General features: G+C 36.9%; 1 protein-coding gene across 3 annotated transcripts in view; it reads left to right on the plus strand.

Moving 5' to 3' along the window:
- PTGES3 (prostaglandin E synthase 3) overlaps positions 1-16,116 on the plus strand; it is a 19,808-nt gene extending 3,692 nt beyond the window's left edge. Inside the window, exons 1-8 of one of the 3 annotated variants that reach the window (XM_065934869.1) lie at positions 8,184-8,212; positions 9,388-9,501; positions 9,653-9,722; positions 10,248-10,346; positions 12,199-12,288; positions 13,754-13,816; positions 14,698-14,722; positions 14,955-16,116. In XM_065934869.1, the coding sequence (XP_065790941.1) occupies positions 8,199-8,212; positions 9,388-9,501; positions 9,653-9,722; positions 10,248-10,346; positions 12,199-12,288; positions 13,754-13,816; positions 14,698-14,722; positions 14,955-14,974 (495 nt within the window). In that variant the 5' untranslated portion in view covers positions 8,184-8,198 and the 3' untranslated portion in view covers positions 14,975-16,116. Of the gene's footprint in view, positions 1-8,124; positions 8,213-9,387; positions 9,502-9,652; positions 9,723-10,247; positions 10,347-12,198; positions 12,289-13,753; positions 13,817-14,697; positions 14,723-14,954 lie in introns of those variants that run through there. The other 2 variants (XM_065934871.1, XM_065934870.1) reach the window with 2 other exon arrangements.
- Positions 16,117-16,266: the final 150 nt, after the last annotated feature.

Below are 16,266 nucleotides of genomic sequence, written 5' to 3' on the forward strand. Positions count from 1 at the left end.
GTTTTCTTTGTATGAAGAAAAATTAAAAATTTTACCTGGTTTGACAATGTTAAAAGGATGTGTGCACAAAAGTGGGAATGTGAGAGAGTCATAGAGTTGCTGGGAAGAAAGGCACTGGGTTGGGGTGGGAATAGTGTATTTAAGAACACATTCGCCTTTGTATTTTAGAATGGTGATTACCAAAGAAAGGAAGTAGCACAGAGGCTCACAGACCGGATTGGTTCACTATCCCTTGGTGTCTTGGTAGTGTTTGTTTTTTTTTGTTAACTGTTCTGAGATTGGGGTTGGTTGTTTAATGGTGCTGCTAGCTGCCAAATGGCATAACCTAGCAGTTCTATTTATTAGGTAGTTGGAGCCAAACAACTTAAATGCTTTGTCCTAACAACCTCTTAACTCTTTGGAAAACTAATATACATAAATTGTGAGAAAAATGTAGTTTCTTGTATAATTATGGTTATTAGTGAAAGATGTCTGCCTTTTGGGCACTCTATAACTTGTTATACCTTGAAATCAGATTGGATACTTCCATCTCAATTCCTCATTGATTTTTTTTTGTTTGTTTTTGGTTTGTTTGTTGTGTTATTTTGTTAGTTTTAAATCAGAACAGCCTCCAGAAATTCAGCTTTGCAGAGGTGAAACTTAGTGGAGAAGAAGGATATAGTGCAATCTACTGTTGAAACTGACCTACTTGGTATCTTGACTGAAGCTGAGTATCGCTGAATTCCTTTTAAATTTGAAGTCTCCTGTGGCAGCTCTGTAAATTCTCCCATAGAGCTGTGATCCATCTTGGCACTCAGTTTGGGAATCACTGGACTCGTATGTATATTCAGATCACTTTTCCAGAAAATCTTACATAGTAGTGCAACTGACATACAGAAGATCTGAAAATATGAGAGGCATATCAGGGTTTCTGTAAGCAAAGAATATGTGAAAGAGAGTTTGGTTTTAGATGTTTATAGGCAGGACTTTTGATAATACTTAACTGGAACTGATTTTTTTTCTTTTTTAGCAGAATATTTATGTTTCCAAAAAAAAAAAAGTATATTCATGTTTCCATATCATTCCTCACTTGATACAAACTGAAATAGGTTACCAGTTTCTTTTTTGTAAATGATAGACCAGTTGACAGACTTAAAGTTCAGTTATTCTGACCTTCTGTGACATCTTTTTTAAACTTTTTTTTCAGTTTTTTCCTTTTTTGAATTTTTTAATTTTTAATGTTTATTTGTTCGTCTGTTCCTGGTCTTAGTTCCAGCATGTGGGATCTAGTTCCCTGATCAGGGATGAGAGAGCCTGGGCCCCTTTGATTGGGAGCGTGGAGTCTTAGCCTCTGGACCACAGGGAAGTCCCTGTAATTTTTCTAGATGCTTAAAAATACTCTAGATATATTAAAAATGAGTGTTTCTAGTCTTTAAGAAGCTTTCATTTACAAGAAATGTTTAGTTTATCCTCTAAACAGAGTATATTTACTACATTAAGTAAGAAAATTTAGTTTTCTGATTACTATTATTGTATCTTAGAATTCAAAGTGATCTTTTAATTCAAACAAACCTCATGTTCCATTAAAAATGAACTCATAGGGAACTATCATTACTTCTGAATAAAGTATGTGAGGTTGTATGTCATGATGTATCTTACAATTAAATACACAGATGAGTTACCTTTCAAAGTGGTAACCAACACGAGTATCTTATGGTGTATCACATATTTATGCTTTAAGAGAGATAAGCCATAACTAGTAATGGATCTGAACCATCTACCCCCATGTTTCATAGAAGACTTTTGGGCTAAATGTCATCCAGCTTGAATGTGAGCTTTTAGATTCTATTAACTGAGACTTTGCTGTATTGGGGGAAATCTGGAAAAGAAGTACCACCAAATGAGTACATACCCTCAAGTTACATGTGACTTGTTTGTGAGCCCTTTATTAGGGAAATGTTTATTTTGGGAATATTTATTAGTTATAATTTGATCAGACTGATCTTTCTCTTAATTAATTGAATGATTACCATAGATTCTCTTTTAAAAGATTCTGCCATTTTCTTGTCCTCTCCATTTTTTTTTAACATCCAAAGAAATTGGCCTTTCAGTAAAATAGTAATGCTTTGACTTTTCCTCCTTGATTAATTTCTATATGTGCCCATCAGTTGAAGATAAAATCCAATACCTTTTTAAATTTTTTATTTATTTTTGGCCGTGCTGGGTCTTTGTTGCCACGTGGGTTTTGTCTAGCTGCAGCCAGCAGGGAGGGCCGCTGCCTAGCGGTGGTGTCCGGGGTTTCCCTTGCCATGGCTGCACGTGTTGGGGAGCGCGGGCTCTAGTAGCGGCGCATGGGCTCAGGAGCTGTGCCACTCACACCTCAGAGCGCAGGCTTAGCTGCTCCGCGGCACGCGGGGGCTTCCCGGCCCAGGAATCGAACCGGTGTCTCTTGCATTGGCAGGCAGATTTTTTACCACTGAGCCCCAAGGGAAGCCCAGATTTATCTTTTCAAAATGGACTTAGTACTCGGGCTGTGCCAGGTCTCAGTTGTGGCACATCGTGTCTCCAGTTTTCACTGTGGCATGCGGGATCTTCAGTTGTGGCATTCAGGATCTTTTAGTTGTGGCATGTGGGATCTTTAGTTGAGGTGTGTGGTATCTAGTTCCCTGACCGGGGTTTCAACCTGGGTCCCCTGCATTGGGAGCATGGACCACCAGGGAAGTCCCAAAACTTAACACATCTAACAATATTTGTTTTATCACAAACATTATTGTTATTTAGCATGTGCTCATATCACATTTTTCAGCCCCTTAAGTACTTTTACAAAAGTAGAACATTTTTTGTTTTGTTTTTTGGCCAAGCTGTTCCGCATGCAGGATCCTGCCCAAGGATCGAACCCGTGACCCCTGCGTTGGGGAAATGACGTCTTAACCACTGGACCACTAGGAGAAGTCAGTGGTGCGTCCATTTTTTTAAAGGGAGATGTGCCCTTCCCTGAGAGCTCAATGGTAAAGAATTTGCCTGCAATGCAGGAGATGTGAATTTGATCTCTAGGTTTGGAAGATTTTCTGAAGTAGGAAATGGCAACCCACTCCGATAGTCTTGACTGGAAAATCATGAACAGAGGAGCCTGGTGGGCTACAGTCCGTGGGGTTGCTAAAAAGTCAGACACCATTGAGCAGCTAAGCAACATATGTATACTTAGAGCTGATTCATGTTGTAAGATATAAACCAACACAACATTGTAAAGACTCATTTTCCAATTTAAAATAAGGAGAGATGTGCTTGTTTTCCCACAAACCATGGTTAAGATGCACCAGATTCTAGTATGTTAAAAGCGGTATTTGGGAACAAATCTGGTTTCCACTCTGTCATTCTAAGACAAACTAAGAAATTCTAGTCAAAACTACAGAGGAGAATTTTAGGTGATGCAAATTTTAATTGTTCGAATGACATAGCCCTAAATGTTGAACTTGAAAATACTTGTCAGAAGGACTTGGAATGTCCCACTTAAGGGATTTTGAGTGGTGGTATAATTAGTGGCTCATTCACATATTGTATAGAGAGATGAGAAAGGTTTTGCATCTATGTTAGTATTAAAAAATTGATTAACAGGTTTGAATGGTAGTGTGGGATTTTGCCAGGGTTTGTGTAAGGCTAGAGATAAATCCAACATAATTTAGATGCTAGAATTTAAAATCAACCTTTCTCTGGGTTAATACGAAAAACGAGTGATGTGATATGATCCTCACAGAAGACAAAAAGGAATTTCATAATAAACACTTGGTTTGCCTTTCAAGTGAGTGAATATGTGTGCCCGTTACTGTTTAGGTTAAGGGTAGGATTTCCTCTCTTGTATTTTCTGATGGTTTAGATCAGGGTCACTTGGTAAATATTAGGATTTACAGGCCATGACCTTCCCTGTCTCACATTCTTATTTTTGCAACTCTTAAACATTACAGAAGTTAGGACTTCCCTGGTGGCGCAGTGGATAAGAATCTGCCTGCCAGCTCATTCCCTGGTCCAGGAAGATTCCACGTGCTGTGGAGCATCGGAGCCTGTGCACCACTACTGCTGAGCCCACGCTCTGCAGCAGAGAGCAGCCTCGCTCAGCACAGCCAGAGAAAGCCTGCACAGAGCAGTGGAGACCAGGACGACCAAAAACAGTGATTTATTCATATATGTATGCGTATGTGTATATATATCCCAAATGGCTCCTGGGCCAACCTCCGATTTGGATCATTTGATTTTGCTTTTATTGTCTGGTAAATGATCATATTAGTTTGCTAGGGCTGCCATAGCAAAGTACTAGAGGAAGGGTGATTTAAACAGTAAAAATTTTTTCCTTACAATTCTGGAGGGTGGTTAGTCCAAGATCAAGGTGTCAGAAAGGTTGGTTTCTTTTGAAGCCTCTCTACTTGGCTTGCAAATGGCCTTCATCTATCTTCACAGGGTCTTCCCTCTGTAATGGTCCTAATCTTTTGTTAGAAATTAATTTATTGTTAAAATTAATTTTATTGAAGTATAATTGCTTTACAGTGTCTGCTGTTCAGCACAGTGAATCAGTTATGTATGCATCTACCCTCTTTCTTTCAGGTTTCCTTTCCGTTTAGGTCACCACAGCCCCTGTGCTACACGACAGGTTCTCATTAGTTGTCAGTTTTATATACAGTAGTGTGTATATGTCAGTCCTAATCTCTCAGTTCTTCCCACTACTCCCTTCCCTGCTTGGTAACCATAAATTTGTTCTCTACATCTGACTCTCTCTGTGTTGCAAGTAAGTTTTTCTGTACCATTTTTCTTCATATATAAGCGATATTATACTTATTTTTCTCTTGTGACTTTCCTCTGTATGACAAACTCTAGGTTCATTCATGTCTCTACAAATGGTGTTATTTCATTCCTTTCTACAGCTGAGAGTAATATTTCATTGTATATACCTATCACATTGTCTTTATCAGTTCCTCTATGGACATTTAGGTTGCTTCTTTGTAACTATTCTGATCTCTTAGAAAGACATTAGTCATACTGCATTATGGCCCACTCTAAGACCTCATTTTACGTTAAAGACCCTGTCTCCAAATAAAGTCACATGAGGTTTAGGACTTAACATAGGAATTTGGGGGTTTAGGACTTAAGTATAGGTATTTGGGACACAATTCAGGCCGTAACAATGATGTAAATCTAGATTACAGAATGTGAATTCAAGGAAAGAAGAAAGAGTCTCCCTGATTCCACTGTCCTTGGTATGAACAGAAACTGAGGAGTTTATGTACTTGGTTTTTGATAGAGCCGCCAGGTCACCAGTGGTGCTTCTCCTCCATTACTATAGGTTCTTAATGCGTAACTCCACTTTAAAAAGGTAAATACTCTACTTTAACATGGTAAATGATACTACTGTTAACTATTTCAGATTATGTTGTGAAATTGGCTGGAAAAGTGTGTTTACCAGTATTGAAATAGCCATTGGTAAACATGATGGGAGAAGAATCTTCTCATTAATCAGGTTTATTCAACATTGTAATAAGTCACCTTGGGCCAATAAAAATTGATTTTTTTAAAAATCTGTGTAATTGTTTTTAGCGTTACTACCTGCACACCCCCCCCCCCCAAACAGGAAAGGTAGAATATTTCAATGAATTCTTCAGAAACCCATTATTCAGTCTCAACCTTTCTCAGTACAGGTTATTCTTATTTTATCTACCCCCCTCCCTTTTCCCCAGTGGATTTTATATTGAAGAACATCCCAGACATGTTCCTTTAAATAAGGAGCATCTGCAATCTGGATACCTTTGGCAACGGGCAATTCTTGTTTACGAAAACAACAATTTCTAAAACTTGAGAATAAATGACAGTTGGACAATAAATCCTAGACAGATTTTCTGGGCTGTAGCTATTGCAGCCTTTGTTGTTTTGTGTCTTAATTGAATGGAAAAGATTGATTTTTCTTTTTAAATAACACAGTTTCGCCATTAGACTGTTGCTCTAAAGAAACAAACCATTCTATGTCAAAACCATTTAATATCATTTTTTTAAAGTGTGAAAATAATCCATCTACCCTTAGCAGTTTGAACATTTAGCAGGTCATTGCCACGTTGCTTTTTCTCTCCTCCTTTTCTTTCCTTAATTATTTTAAAGCAAGCCTCATGTACTTCTCACCTTTAATCTTGAGTAGAGATTTTTTTTTTTTCCTATTGTAGAGCAGTACTTTTCACACCTAACAAAACTTATCAGTTTTCACATTGTCTAATACTCTGTCCGTATCTAGGACAGGTTTCCACCGTTTCAGGAATCTTTATTTTATATTCACTTTAAATCAGGATGCTTTGGATCGAGATGCATACCAGATTTACAAATTGTGCTTGTTCGACAGTTCTTAGGTCTCTTTTAATCTAGAACAGTTAAGTTCTAGATTGGAATGAATCATGTTGATCAAATCAGCAGGAAAATGTCTGGTTGTCCCACTTTTGGTGATGCTGAGATCATACATTCTTTATCTGCTATTCATCTAATCATTACTCATGGTCCTGTTTATTGATGAATAATTCCCAAATCAGTATAAAGATTGAAAAATGGTGGTTTTATTTTTTGTTTTTGCGTCTCACATTTTATTCCACACCAGAGCTAGAATTCTGTAAGGAAGCTTCCTTCGTGAAATGGTCCTATTCAGGTATCATGAATAAAGATTTATAAAGGGGACTGCCCTGGTGGTCCAGTGGTAAAGAATCTTCCTGCCAATGCGGAGGATGTAGGTTCTCTCTCTGATCTGGAAAGAGTCCACATGCCACAGGACAGGTGAGCTTGTGCGTCACAACTGCTGAGCCTGCGCTCCACTGGAGCAGAAGTGGGGCCTGCACACCCTGGAACTTGCACTTCTGCAACGAGAGAAGTCTGAGCACTGCACCTAGAGAGTAGCTCCCACTCACCCTGCAAATAGAGAAAGCCTGAGAGCAACAATGAATTCCAGTGCAACCAAAAATAAAATATAAATGAATAAAATTTAAAGATTCATAAAGGGAAAAGAGGATAGATGCCTGTTCTTTCTTCTTAGTTGCCTTTTTGTAAAGAATTGGAGCTATATCATCTTCTGGTGATCTAGAATTGTGGGTAGTTTTTTAATCAATATAAATTTGGAGTATTTATAGTCAGTGTATTTGGATCAATTTACAGTCCTTCTTTCAAATTGTCACTGGCCAAGGAGAGAGACACGCTACTTTTTTTGCCTCAAGTGGGCAAAACATTGTTTTTATTTCTTTAAATTTTGGCTGCCCTGGGTCTTCGTTGTAGCATGTGGCGGCCTCTCTGCTGTGTGCAGGCTTATCGCTGCAGAGCCCTGGGCTCAGTAATTGTGGTCAGTGGGTTTAGTTTCCCTGAGTCATATGGGATCTTAGTTTTCCAGCCATAGCTCAACCCAAGTCCCCTTCAAAGGAAGATTCTCAACCACTGGATCACTAGAGAAGTTCCAACACATTATTGACCAAAGAGATATTAATTTGTTTTATTGTTTAGTTCCTAAGTCATGTTTGACTCTTTGGACCACCATGGACTATAGCCTGCCAGGCTCTGTCCATGGGGTTTGCCAGGCAAGAATACTAGAGTGGGTTGCCAATTCCCTATTCAGGGCATCTTCTTAGCCCTGGGATCGAACATTCGTCTCCTGCCTTGGCAGGCAGGTTCATTACCACTGAGCCATCTGGGAAGCCCAACATTTCTTACCCAACATTATTGATCAGAGATGTTTAAATATTCACTTATATAATGAATTTCCAGCCACTGGTGTTTTTGCAAAAATTTCCTAGTCAATAATGAGTTAACAAATACTAAATATTTTCCGTTAAAGGGCAAACATGGGGGGAATTCTTTTTCAGTCCAGGGATTAGGACTTCTGGTGCTTTCATTGTTGAAGACCCATTTGATCTCTGGTTGGCAAACTAAGATCCCACAAGCTGCATAGAAAAGGCCAAACCTGTTACCACATATTGAGAAAGCTGTTTGGGCAAGAAAATGAACTAGAGGTAATGTGTGGCCTATTGGAACCTATTAATAAACTCCCTAAATCATTTATTTTATGTACCTTGACATGGTTACATTAAAAGTTGTTATTTTTATTTTTTTTGGTCCACAGAAGTTTGGTTCTTTTTCAAAGTGTAGTGAAGTCGCTCAGTCGTGTCTGACTGTGTGCGACTCCGTGGACTGTGGTCTACCAGGATTCTCCATCCATGGGATTTTCCAGGCAAGAATACTGGAGTGGGTTGCCATTTTCTTCTCCAAGGGATCTTGCTGACCCAAGGATCGAACCCAGGTCTCCCGCATTGTAGGCAGACGCTTTACCGTTTGAGCCACCAGGGAAGTCATAGACATTTTTCAGAGATATTTTTAAATCCCACCCCCGTCTGCCAGTAGATGCCTAAAGAAATAGCTGTTACTCTTGCTGATTTGTTGGTATTCAGGCTTTGGAATTGCTGTTTATTTTTTTTTTTAATTTTATTTTTTTTTTAATATTTATTTACCTGTGCTGGATCTTAGTTGTGGCTTCTGGAATCTAGTTCCCTGACCAGGAATCAAACCTGATCTCCTGCATGGGGAGCTTGGAGTCAGCCCGTGGACCACCAGGGAAGTCCCATCATTTGTAATTTTTAATTTCAGATCTGGTATCAGTGTTTCCAGAGTAGTGTGTGGCGACTAGTTTAACCATTCACAAGTTTAACCATTGTGTAAGAATATTAATGAGCTGTGGCTGTAACTTTTTAGAACTTGAAACGGTTACACCTTAGGATTGGGAATTTCGGCAGCAAACAATTCTTTTATGTTGAGTTGATTTGTGAGTAGTGTTTGAACATATAACTAATTTGTTTAAAAGTTTTGGGTTTATAGAAAAATTTAAAAACCACAAATCTGTAACTTTGATTTTCAAAGTGGCACATACTTATTTTTAAAAATGCAAAATAAAAGGTTTTTTAAATAATTGGAACAGTTGAGATTGATATGGCTCTATTTCCTTTCTTTTCTCTTTCTGGCTCATGCTTTAGAGGCAAATGCTGTTAATCTACCTGTTCTTCGTGCGTGCGTGCCTGTGTGTATGTGTGTGTGAATTATTCTTGCAGTTTTTGTGAGTGTATAAATATTTATTGAAGTAACCTGTCTTGGCCTTGAAGATAACATTGAGCATTTTGGTTCTCATGTTTTAAAATCCCTTCCTATGATGAAACAGTATCATTGCATTTTAACCTGAAATGCAGCTGTTAGGGAAAAAACATACTAATAGTTCACATTTGAAATTGTAATATACTGCCTCAAAATAATGCTCTGATGGAGAAGTATGTTACTTACATGCTAAATTTTGGAGGTTATGTAAATACCCACTTAGTGAATTTCAGCTTAACTTTGTCTAATTTTATCTCATTTCAGGCAACCTGCTTCTGCAAAGTGGTACGATCGGAGGGACTATGTCTTCATTGAATTTTGTGTTGAAGACAGTAAAGATGTTAATGTAAATTTTGAAAAATCAAAACTTACATTCAGGTAAATTACCATTTTTACATCGTTGGGTGAAAAACTTGTTTCAGACAGCTTGAATAGCTTTCATTTGCTTGTTTTGTGTTTTCTCTTAAGTTATTACTAATTTTTACCTCTTTGAAGAGACTTCATTTTCCCTTTTTTTTTTTTTGTACAGTTGTCTTGGAGGAAGTGATAATTTTAAACATTTAAATGAAATTGATCTTTTTCACTGTATTGATCCAAATGTAAGTAGCTTTGAAACTTTAATCCCGATTTAAATTGTGAGGAAATGGACATAATTTAAATACTCATTTTAGAGATAAATACTAATTCTTAACAGTTCAGAGGCTAAGTATAATTATGGTTTGCATTGTTTCCCATCTTGTAACTGCTACTCTGCATGTTATTTTTGTTGTCATCAATGTTTGAACTCAGGACAGTACTGTCTTTTTTAACCTTTTTAAAATTGCAATGTAGTTAATGTAAGGACAGTACTCTTGATGCTTGTCTTATTTAAGCATAGATGTAGCTAAGTATGTTCTATGCTTACACCATGTTTACTAATTGAAACTTTCTGTGCTATTCACCTTGTTCAGGGGAGGGGAAAAATGATCATTTCACTACTGGATGGCTTAGGAAATCTTCAGTAGCCTAGGGGATGTTTTAGGGTGTAGGGAAAGAAAGGAGGAAAGAAATGACAACAAGCAACTTTGTATCCTATATTGATATTAGAGAGTTATAACAGTGTGATAACACTTATTTTGTTTTAGGATTCCAAGCATAAAAGAACGGACAGATCGATTTTATGTTGTTTACGAAAAGGAGAATCTGGCCAGTCATGGCCAAGGTTAACAAAAGAAAGGGCAAAGGTAGGTTTCTTTTCCTTTTTTTGAAAGTTAGATATTTTTAAATAATTAAAGATACATTGACATCAAACTCAAAGAAGTTTGTGCCCAGCAAAGAAAACCATCAATAAGATGAAAAGACAACCTACTTAATGGGAAAATATATTTACAAATCATGTATCTGATAAAAGGTTAATATCTAATGTATATGAGGAACTCCTACAACTCTGCAACAAAAATCCAATTAAAAAGCGGCATACATCTGCCATACTCCAATATAAAATAAAAATTAAACAACAAAGGAGCAGGTAGAGCAGTTCCCTGGTGACCTAGTGATGAGGATTCCAGGCTTTCATTGCCTTGGCCCAGGGTCATCACTAATTATTAGAGAGATGCAAATTAAAACTGCAATGAGATAACATCTTCTAACTGTTAGAATGGCTAATGTCAAGAAGGCCGAAAGAAATGCTGTTGTTGGGATTATAAACTGGTGTGGCCACTATGGAAAATCATATGGAGATTCTCAAAAAATTAAGCGTAGAGCTACCGTATGATCTAGGCATTCCACTTCTGGGTGTTTATCTGAAGAACATAAAAACACTAGTTGGAAAAGATGTATGCCATCTCTATTCATTGCAGGATTATTTAAAATAACCAAAATATGGACGCAGCCAAAGTATCCATTAATGAATGAATAGTAAACTGATGTGTGTGTGTGTCTGTTCAGTGCATCAGTAGTTAAGCATTTTGAAGGAATGAAATCTTGCCATTTGCAGCAACATGGATGGACCTTGAGGGTAGTAAATAAAATGAGTCAAAAGGAAAAAGACAAACCTAATTTTAAAAAATACAACAAACAAAACTAAAAGACACATACAGAGAACAGATTGATGATTACCAGCAGGGGAGGGGGAGTTGAAGGGATAGATAAAGGGGTGCTGCTGCTAAGTTGCTTCAGTCGTGTCTGACTCTGCGACCCCATAGACGGCAGCCCACCAGGCTCCCCCGTCCCTGGGATTCTCCAGGCAAGAATACTGGAGTGGGTTGCCATTTCCTTCTCCAACATAAAGGGGTACAAGGAGTCAACTTTATAGTGACAGACTATAAGTGGACTTGGAAGGGAATCACTTTGTATACAGATGTCGAGTGACAATGTTATACACCTGGAACTGGTATTTTTAAAAATTGGTATGAAGAATTATAGTGTGTTTATTTCATGACATAATACTATTAAGGCTCTGTGTTCCATATGCTTTTCTCTACTTTGAGATTTATTATTGTTAATACTGAGGACGATCAGAATAAGATCAGTCACTAATTGATGCAGGCTGTTTTGCATTCAAGTTCAGTTCAGTTCAGTTGCTCAGTGTCCAACTCTGTGACCCCGTGAATCGCAGCACGCCAGGCCTCCCTGTCCATCACCAACTCTTGGGAGTTTACTCAAACTCAAGTTCATCGAGGTGGTGATGCCATCCAGCCATCTCATCCTCTGTCTCATCCATCTCCTTCTCCTCCTGCCCCCAGTCCCTCCCAGCATCAGGGTCTTTTCCAGTGAGTCAATTCTTCGCATGAGGTGGCCAAAGTAAAGACTTAAAGTATAAATTACTCAAATATCAGATCAGAGTGTACCATGGTGGCATTTAAAAAATAATGTTAATTGATTATATGAATTTGAATAATTTCTATCAGTTAATTTAAATAAAAAGGTTTCTGACAACTGAGACTTCATGAAACTATTTACTAATATATATTGCATTTGACTTGACTGATTTTCCTAGTCTATTCTTTTTTTCTGCTGATTCCATGCTTTGCTAGTGAGTATGAACCCCACAATTCAATAATCTAATCATAGAGTGATATTTGTATTGATCTATAGCTTAATTGGCTTAGTGTGGACTTTAATAATTGGAAAGACTGGGAAGATGATTCCGATGAAGACATGTCTAATTTTGATCGTTTCTCTGAGGTAAGTTCTTTTAAATGCATTCTTCCACCTCCCTCTCAGGATACTTCTTTCTAGTTAGTTTAATTTGGTTTTAAAGGCCTAGTGATAATGTAAGGACCTGCATTACTTTACTTTCAAGACTTTTGCAGAAAATCAAGTGAGATTTTAACGGTGGTCATTTAACGTTCTTTTATGAGTTTTTAAAAATTAGTGTCAAGTTCTAAATTTGATGTGTAAGGGAAAAAAATAAACTATATGGTCAGTACAACACAGCTGGTTTTTACTGTTTCTTTGAAAACAAAGAGCTAAAAAGTAAGTACCCAATTTCATGTATGCAGTTGCTTATTTAACATCCCTCACATGGCTCTGGCACCTTGATTTGAAAAGAGAGAAGGGAGAAATGGTACTCATTCTGAACTGTGCTACTCCTTACCTGTAGTAATTGGTGCCACCATTTACCCAGACGTGCATGTGCCAACTTTTAACACTGTTCTCGTTCTCTGATTCTCTCTATCCAGTATGGCATTAACTGCTGTCTTTGTTGTCTGTCTGTTTTTATCTCCTAAGTAAACTCTTAAATGTATTCAGTTCTACATCTATTGCCATCATATCTTGACATCTTGTATTCCACTTGGAGCCTTCTGAGTATTTTTCCTGCTCAAAGAAACTTAGTATGTAGTGTCTTCAGATGTAGGAAAACTCTTCGCTAGTTACTCGTATTATTTGAGAGTAGATGCTCAGGATTTTTATCCTGAAAGGTTTTTGATTCGGTATCTTTTTAAGACCCCTTCTAACTCTGAAGTTCAGGTAAACATGTGTTTTTGAAGTTCCATATGAATTATTTAGTCTGCTTGTTTATACCTCTTTACATAATATATTGCAGTTCTTATACTCTGTTGGTCCCAGTTTAAGTATATAAGAGTATTTTACACAGCCTATATGTTTTCTTTCAAGGATTATGTTTATTTTCTGTTTTTAACTTAGTTACTGGTGTTTAGCTGAATTCAGTATTCAGGCCTTTTATACAAACTAATCAGCCCAAAGGACTTTTAAGTTACCATTGATTTCTTAACAATATTTAAAACTACAGTGAGAATACCATAATACATACGCCACTTAGTTGAACATAACAAAACTTTACAACTAAAAATAATCCCATTATTAATCACCAGAGGTACCTGCTATTCAGGATTGTGGTATTTAATTTCTGCATCATATATATGTATTTTGTTGGATGAATTTTAAAAACTTCACTTTTCTTCAGTGAGAACTTACTCTTAACTTCCTACAAAGTTTCAGGATTTTATGTAATTACATAAAATCTACCTTTTCCAGAAAGGAAAATACCTAACTTCCCTATAGTTGAATTTTTTTTTTAATTGGTGGAAATCTACGGCAGAGCTAAGGTTTATTCTGGAGTGTGCAACCTAATAATTAGGGCTTGATTTAACATCATTTTTAAAACTAATTTTTACACTTCGAATAGATGATGAACAACATGGGTGGTGATGAGGATGTAGATTTACCAGAAGTAGATGGAGCAGATGATGTAAGTCTATAAATTGTTTTCTATGTTTAATAAAATAGTAAGAAATAATGTATTTACAGGTTGTTTTATTTAAATCGAGACTGCTTTTTTTTTTTTGCCATTGATTGGTTTTTTTCCTAAAAAATATTACAGGGAAAACCAGTTCTTTAGCAGCGCTCATTTTAGAGGGATGGAGACCTCCTAGGAAACAGGTGTCCCGTGGATCATTCTTAGAGGGGCCCCCAGGTTTATAGTCCAGAATAATTACTGTGCAGAGACATATGCCTTATTCAGTTAGCAGTTTAGGGAATATTTTGACAAAGTTAAACAGCTTTTAACAGCAGGATGGTCAGAGAGACATAAACAGATGGATGTTGTGAATCTGTAAGGATATACTGGTCCACTCTTCTCAACATTTTCCCACCTGGCATCCTGTTAACATCTTTAAGAAAGTTTTTCTATTTAGTTTGGAAAATATTTATTTAAATAGTTCAACAGTTAGGATTAGACTTCATTGTCTTCTGTCATTCCAGTGGTCTTCATGTTGAGCCATTTTTCTCTTGCGTTAAATGCCAAGAGAGAAAAGAAACCATTTTATAGAAAAATTCATTTCGATTAGTAGGAAGGAATTCAAAGGATGGGCTCTATTCCTTCCAAAAGGCACACATCTTATAGGAAGATATATTTTCCTCAGCTGTACATACTATTCTTCTTAAATAAACCTGTTTTTCAGTCCAGTGATAAGTTCATGAGATTAATGTAACCACATGTCTCTGCTACTTTGGTCAAAAGGATAGTGCTTCAACTTTAAGACAAACTGTTAAAAAAAGGGGGCAAACTGTTCAGTTAGCAGATGAATATTTGATCAATTTGGTTGAAATTTTTTATTTCTCTTTCTGCAGGATTCACAAGACAGTGATGATGAAAGTAAGTATCTTTGTAAAAATAAATCTACACAGAGATATTTCACATCAAAGACCAAACTCTCAAAATAAGAGAAGTTACTTGTTTAAAATTCAAGAAGATCCGTGATTATGGAAGATACGTGACTATTTCTTTATGGCCTCTAACAAATAGCTAAAGCAAAAATTTGAATGATTCAAAGTAGTTGGCTTATTATCCTCATAATTTATACTAATCTTTTTAAAAATCTTTTCAGAAATGCCAGATCTGGAGTAAGGAATGTTGTCATCGCTGGATTTTGAGAAAGAAAAATAACTTCTCTGCAAGATTTCATAATTGAGAGAATTCCTGAGTTGATAGCTCTAAAGGCAGATGCTGTATTTGCCTCCTTTAACCCATTTTTCAACCTGTTTGTTTTTTTAAAGGCTTCACTAAGGGTTGACCTGTACCACTGTATGGGGCAGTTTTAAGTCAGCTAAGGCAATAACCTTGTGCATGAACATTTCCCAGATTTCCATGATGCTGTTGAGGTCCTAGGCAATTGACACAGCAGTTGTGATAAATAAAAATCTCACCCAAGTCTCCTTTACTCACAACATAGATACTGACATGATAGGAAGCTCTCTGGCTTAGGGAAAGTAACTAAATTTTAGATTTTAGAACATGGACTCAAAGTGGCTGAAACAATTGGTTGATACTGGTAACATGTTGTTCCTCTGGCATATCCTTCAGGATTGTTCCACTAAAGTTTTATTTTTCAAAAAATTTACTTCACATTATTGTATGTAAGTGATCACTTGTCAGTGTTCAGATGTATCTTAGCTAAAACTAGTGAATGCCCTAACTTAGATGGTTTTGAAGCCTGTACATTTGGTATTGTTTGACCCTTAAACTTTTACATCTCTTAGCATGGAGGACGAAGAAAGGCTGTACATTGTTGCTTGAGAGTCTGTACATTTAGACCAAATTTGTATTTGCACTGTCAGTATGGCAAATGAGTGGAAAAAAATGTTAATACACTATTGGATTTTTTTATTCCTTTTTTTTTTTTTTTTTGATTCAGCTTGTATCTGGGCTGAAAACCTCAATTTATGTTCATGACAGTGAGGATTTTTTTTTTTAATGTCTACATTCTTTCTAATAAACTGTTGGAAGACTTCTTGGCTTTCCTTTCAAGTGTCTGGTTTACTGTAATTTCGTGTATTGCCATTTACTGGAATGGAGTTTTTATTTTTACTTGAGGAAGAATTTGGGAATATTCCTCTGTTTGGGGGAAGCAAAGGCTTGCTGTAATGTCACAGAAAACCTTTTAAAAGTGGATCTGTAATAGAACATTGTAGATGGCACTTTGCAACAGTTGGAAAAGAAAGTGTTGTGATTTGATTGAAATAAAACTAAATGTGTTGTCCTCCTCTAAACCTTTGAGCTTTCGCATTTTGGCACTTTTTATTCCTTCCAGCTTCTGTGTATTTGTCATAGCATAGAAATGCTTCATATTTCAATACTTTCTCATGTCAGACACTAAGGACCTTTGTTACAGGCAGTGTTCAAATGCTGGGGGCAGGGGA

Source organism: Muntiacus reevesi, chromosome 4, assembly GCF_963930625.1.
Source record: "Muntiacus reevesi chromosome 4, mMunRee1.1, whole genome shotgun sequence".
NCBI classification, from domain to species: domain Eukaryota; kingdom Metazoa; phylum Chordata; class Mammalia; order Artiodactyla; family Cervidae; genus Muntiacus; species Muntiacus reevesi.